General features: G+C 35.9%; 1 protein-coding gene across 2 annotated transcripts; it reads right to left on the bottom strand.

Annotated features, from left to right (window-relative positions):
* Positions 1–200: 200 nt before the first annotated feature.
* On the bottom strand, positions 201–3,128 carry LOC127119324 (polygalacturonase 1 beta-like protein 3). 2 transcript variants are annotated; one of them, XM_051049537.1, is made up of 3 exons: positions 2,963–3,128; positions 2,475–2,691; positions 201–2,361 (listed from the first exon to the last, which is right to left on the bottom strand). In XM_051049537.1, exons 2-3 carry the CDS (start codon positions 2,526–2,528, stop codon positions 526–528), a joined length of 1,890 nt encoding a protein of 629 aa, XP_050905494.1. In that variant the 5' UTR covers positions 2,529–2,691; positions 2,963–3,128; the 3' UTR covers positions 201–525. The 2 variants fall into 2 exon arrangements, with proteins under 2 accessions (XP_050905494.1, XP_050905495.1); XM_051049538.1 differs by lacking the exon at positions 2,963–3,128 and adding an exon at positions 2,835–2,961.
* Between the last annotated feature and the right edge of the window lie 2,906 nt (positions 3,129–6,034).

Below are 6,034 nucleotides of genomic sequence, written 5' to 3'. Positions count from 1 at the left end.
TTCACATGGCTTTGTATATTTGTGGAAAATCCAATTCCATGTCCCTCTAATTCTTCTTACTCCTCTCAAAATTTATCATAAAAAAAATCTCATTCATGTCTTCTTTTTTGTCTCTTTTTCAATTTTGTTCTATCTCATTCTAACCAATACCATAGCATCACTAAATAATTGAACAAAAACAAAATCAAAACAGTCACAAGTTATCAAGTTATTTCATTTCATTTTCTCCCATCATTAAGGAAGCTAAGCAAGCAACCCATAAAACTTACAATTAATAATATGATATAATAATATACTTTCTTCCAAATTCCAAATACCTTGACTTTTTCTATCAAACTAAAAATTGAAAAATAAAATAAAAAATTACATTACTTAATATTTAAATTCAAATTCAAAACAAATAGTTCTTTTAACTGCTTAATTTTTTTTAAGCAGAAAAAAAAAACTTGTTCTGATTTCCTATTTGAACCATTCATTTTCTCCATTCATTTTCTCATTCTTCACAAATCTTCACAACCTTCTCAATCAATCAGCAACTGTCCACGACATGTCGTTCTCAAAAATCCAATGACAAACTTCGATCCGACCCGGACCCGACCCGAGAGACATAAAAGCTCCATGAGTGGGACTCCAATCAGAAGTGTCCAAGTGGCAAACGGCAACACCTTGATTAATCTTATCCTTAGTTTTCGGGTCAAGTAGATCCGCTTGGTAAACCCGAACTTTAGGAACAGAGTGACAATAATAAAGCAAAGAAGGAAATAAACTCTGATGACAAGAAACCGATCGGGTAATTTTTCCACCGTTGATTCCGTTAACCCGACCCACCATAACACTCTTCTTCGACCCGTTTAAATTCTCAGTTGTCCGAACGATGACGTTTCGACCAAGCACCGAAGTTGCAAAGTCGATCATGTCCTCAATGGACCCCACGCACCGTTTTGTTTCACCGCGGCTTGGAACTCTCTCGCAATCTCCCAATGAATCTCTCATCATTTTCTCCATTGAACCATTATCCGAAGCTTTGAATAACTGTTTCATTTCAGAGATTTTCGAAGTGGAAAAAGGTAATTTCGAAATAATACTCCGGGGTAAAAACGACCTTTCAGGTAATTTATCACTAATGTCTGGCATAGGCATTACTGTACCCTCTTTCAGCATTTTTTCTCTAAAGAACTTACCCGGTTCGACCCACTTTTTTACCAAATTGCCACTCACCGCGTTTTTTTTCTCTTCCACCGAAGCACTTAACGTTGAACTCACGTTTGTGTACTTTTCGAAAGAAACAGCTTCTTTGGTATACTCTTTGAAACTGTTTTTAACACCGTAGCCTTTGAAGTTAACTTTTGTTTCACCGGTTGATGTTTTAGCGTAGCTTGTGAATGTGTCGGTTCCGTCGTTGAATGATTTTCCGTAGTTGTTGAAATCAACTTTAGCGGCGTTTGCTGTTTTGGCGTAGCTGGTGAAAGAATCTGCACCGACGTTGGATTTTTCACGGTAGTTTGTGAATGTTTGAACTGCGCCGTTACCTTCGTTAGCGTAGTTGTCGAAATTGTTGGTTGGGTTATTCATATCAACGCCGTAGTTTGTAAAAGTGTCGTTACCGGCGTTTGAGGTTTCCGCATAGTTGGAAAAACTGGATCCCACAACGTTGGTGCTTGTTCCGTACGAGGTAAATTCTTCTGTGGGACCGTTGCCGTTTTTGCCGTAGGATGAAAATGATTGATCTCCGGCATTGCCGTTTTCGGTGTAGGAACTGAATGATTGGGTTCTTCCATTGGAGCTGTCGGAGTAAGAAGAGAAAACGAGGGTGGGATTGTTGGTTTCTTTTGTGTATTGTTTGAAATCGCCGGTACCGCCGGTTGCTCCAGTGCCGTATGTGTGGAAGCTTTGGTCAGCCACGTTGCTTTCTGTGGCGTAGCTGGTGAAACTGTCTTTGTGGCCGGCGGAGTTACGGCTGTAGCGACGGAAATCGTTCACCGGAATATTTTCCCCGTCGGAGTAGCTTTTGAACAAATCCACTCCACCGGGTCGACTCGTTCCATAGTTGGTGAAGTTCTTGTCTTTGTACACCGCAAAGTTTGCGTCCTTGTCGTGCTTTTCGAGACTCGCAGCAACTTCTGGGATGCAGAGGAGTTTTGCAGCGGAGCAAAACTCCGACAAGCGCGTGGAGAGAGTATTCCCGGCGGCTAGCTTGGCGAACGTCGCGGCTTCCACCGTGCTTAGCGGTGACGCCTTGGAAAACAGGAACGACGGTTTAGGTAAACCGTTGCGGATCTCTTTGTCCCAATACCGATTGACATATGCTCTTGGAGTGAACGGATTTTTGTCCCCGGCCACCGCATCGCCGGCTATAGTTACCTGCATTGATGAAAATTGAAAACCCATTTTAGAAATTATAATTATATAAACATGAACAATACAAAAAAATGATAGTTTGAAGAATGACAATGAAAAAAAAAACATGTACTTACAATGATAGATGAGAAGAGGATAAAGAGACAGATAAGGATGAGTTGTTTGTTCATATTAATGTTGTTTTCTGTTGTTGTTTGAAAGAGTGAGAAAATTGAAGAAAAAAAAGTTTGAGAAAATTTATATAAAAAGGAGTGAGAATGTGTGTATGTGATTGTAGATTGGGCCTTCAATCTTCAAGTTCATCCTCTCTTATGTGTGAAAGCTGAGAAATTCCTGAAAATTGCAATGACAAAAAAACAATTAATTTATGAAATGATTAATTAAATCATTGGATGATTAATTAGTGTGGGGTTAGTGATTGAGCTGGGAAGAAAGAAAGAACCAAGTGATGTAAAACAAAGATTAAGTGAACTAACACAAGTGAGAATATAGTGTAGATAGTTGAGTGTTAATTGAAAGAAACAAGTAGAAAAAGTCAATAGAGATAAAATGAGAGATTGAATATTTGGTGGGCATAAATTAGAGAATTGATTACTACTACTACCTTGGTTGATCTGGTGGACAGTTTGCATGGACAATAAGCATGGGGATAGGAGCGTATTTATAGCCCTTTAAAATACAAACTCACGCGTTTTCTAGTTTCGAGTTGCAATGCACTCAGTAAAAAAACAAACTAGCACCATGTATTCTCTGTTTTCTTTTTCTTTCTTCTTCTAACAATAATTTACTTTGTTGTTTTCATAATTGTAGAAGATTAAAATTATTTTTTTTGAGAAAAATGAAAGTTTGGTGATTCTGCACGGTTGTTGGAAAACGATTTTACACATTAATGAGAATTTATTAGAAATATAGAAGTTTGTAGTAAGGGGTGTTTAGGGATTAGGGCAAACTCAAATTAGATCGGAATCAAAACCAAAACATAATATTTAGGTTAGACATTTTTTTTAATTTGGAATAAGATCCAACCAAATCAATATAATTCAATGATAATTTGTTGAATATTATTTCTAGGCAAATGCTAACATGTGCCCCAAGGGCACAAGTTAATGATACATTTATAGAAATATTTTCTTGGAATACGTGCATTTGATTTCTTAAAACTTAAAATTTTATTTTATTCCACACAAATTTTTTAATTGTAGTAACCTTAACTTGTGCTCTTGGGGCACAAGTTAGCAAGACCTTATTTCTAATATTCGACCCACTAATTTGTCTACTCAAACTAACCCTAATTAATTATTAGGGCTCGTATCACCATTATTATTATTATTATTATTATTATTATTATTATTATTATTATTATTAAAATTAAAATTAGTATAAACATCCAACTTCAAGAAAAAAACAAAGTGTCATATGTGAGAATGTTATTCTATTTAATCTGTTATTAAAAAATTGTTCAGGTACTATGATAACTGAAGTTACGCGAAAAATACTCGAGTGCATCCTACGCTCGAAGATATAATAGAGTCGTCACTGAACTTTATTTATTCCTGAAAAAAAAGAAAATATCATTAAAAATTCAGGGGAAGAGAAAACGGGTAAGGAAGTTGGTTATGCAAGGGGAAAATATTAGCACCCCTCACATTTGTTGTGCTCAACAGAAACCATTTTGATTGTTCTTTGCTCGAATCAGTGTTACTATCTAAAGATTACTCGCGAAAGAGGTAAACAAATTTATAATTAGGGTGCTCGGTGAGGATTATGACCCTCGTGTCTACGTATCCTTATAGTGCAATAAGGAATTTAGAACTCTGTAGTTTATGGAACTAATGGTGGGAGAGAAAGGGAGACAAATAGAAGCGGTGTTTAAAGTAGACAAAAGACATAAATGGTTCTTGAACCAAAGAGATTGAACCAAAGAGAAAAAGGAAAGTGATATAAAGTTGATTGAAGTGGAAAAAGTGGTGTAAAGTGATAGGGAATTGGTAGATGTGGTGTTTAAACCGAAGGATCGTAAGATTGTGGTGTTTAAACCAAAGGGTTCATTGGATTGTGGTGTTTAAACCAAATGGTTGTAGAAATGGTGTTTAAACCAAAGGGTTCATAGGATTGTGGTGTTTAAATCAAAGGATATGATGTAAGTGGTGTTTAAACTGAAGGGTTGGTGTTTGAACCGACGATGTGGTGTTTAAACCAAAAGGTGAGTGATAATGGTGTTTAAATCGGATAATGGTGTTTAAATCGGATAATGGTGTTTAAACCAAAGGATATGGGTAGTGTTTAAACCAAGGGTTGTGATAATGTGGTGTTTAAACCGAGGGATAACAGGATAGTGGTGTTTAAACTAAAGATTGAAATAACGTGGTGTTTAAATCGGGTAGCGGTGTTTAAACCGAAAAAGTGGTGTTTAAACCAAAGGGTCGGTGTTTTAACCAGAAAAGTTGTGTTTAAACCAAATGGTCGATGTTTAAACCAGAAAATGGGTTTATACCAATGCAATGTTAATAATGTTAAACCAAAGCAATTGTAAAGGTGTTTAAATCAAGAATGGTGTTTAAACCTGAAAAGTGGTGTTTAAACTAAAAGGTTGGTGTTTAAACCGAAAAAGTGATGTTTAAATCAAAGGTCATGACAATGAGGTTTAAACCAACGCAATGGTAATGATATTTACTAAAACAATGGTGTTTAAACCGAAGAAATGTTGTTTAAACCGAAGAAACGGTGTTTAAACTGGAAAAGTGATGTTTAAACCAAAGGGTCGGTGTTTAAATCGGAAAGGTGGTGTTTAAATCAAAAGGGTCGAAGAAAGTGGTATTTAAACCAAAAGAGAAAATGAAATATGGCTTGTAGATGAGCACTGTAGTGTTTGAGGTGAAAGGATTATATGTTGCCCTAGGACAGAAGAATTGTGTTTGATTTATTTATGAAATTTATGAGGCGAATTTAATCGTTGGTGCTTAGAGGGAGACAAGCATCTAACCACCGGCTAAGTACAGCCGCTAATCAGAATACTCAGGAGTTAAGAGGACAGTTGCATCCTAACCACTCTTTTTCACTCTCAGAGCACCAGATTATATCGATTTATTTGTTAAGTATTTTGTAAGGATTTCAAGTATTAGGCCACGAGCTAGGTACGGCCGACAACTTAAGTACTTAAAATGTTGTGCACAAGTATGCATACCCCATCTTTTTCATCCAATTTATTATGAAAATGGTTTTGATGATTTGAATGGATCAAGGTATGAAGATACAATAGAATAAGATTGAAGTGAAATAAAATGGAATGAATGATGAGATACTTGACGTTGGATCAAGCACTCACGTTGCTTTTGATTTGATTTGATTTTGAAAAGCATTTGACGTTGAATCAAGTGTGTTTTATCCTTTTGAAAAGTATTTTTTCCATCGTTTTGTTTTTATCTTATCAATTAACATGCATAGTAAACAAGGAAAATAAAGTCCTAAGCTATTACATGTTTATGGAAATGGGAGAGATTTTACCCACAATAGGGGATGATACAAATCAATACATGAATTAAAAAATATATCATACAAGTTTACAAACTAATACCATGCCTAAAACAATCAAGTGACCATGGTAATCCTCAAGCACAATCACACGATACAATGCAAATGAGATGGATATAATGAGGATACAAGTTAGAAACTAGGT

Source organism: Lathyrus oleraceus, chromosome 2 (assembly GCF_024323335.1).
Source record: "Lathyrus oleraceus cultivar Zhongwan6 chromosome 2, CAAS_Psat_ZW6_1.0, whole genome shotgun sequence".
NCBI lineage: Eukaryota > Viridiplantae > Streptophyta > Magnoliopsida > Fabales > Fabaceae > Lathyrus > Lathyrus oleraceus.
This window is presented reverse-complemented; position numbering and strand designations above follow the sequence as displayed.

What these genes read in the sequence shown, in the direction of transcription:
- LOC127119324 (XM_051049537.1), bottom strand. Translation starts at nt 2,528, where the DNA reads ATGAACAAACAACTCATCCTTATCTGTCTCTTTATCCTCTTCTCATCT. An exon ending in TCCTCTTCTCATCTATCATT is followed by an intron (nt 2,362 to 2,474) that starts GTAAGTACATGT and finishes TCATCAATGCAG; the next exon opens with GTAACTATAGCCGGCGATGC.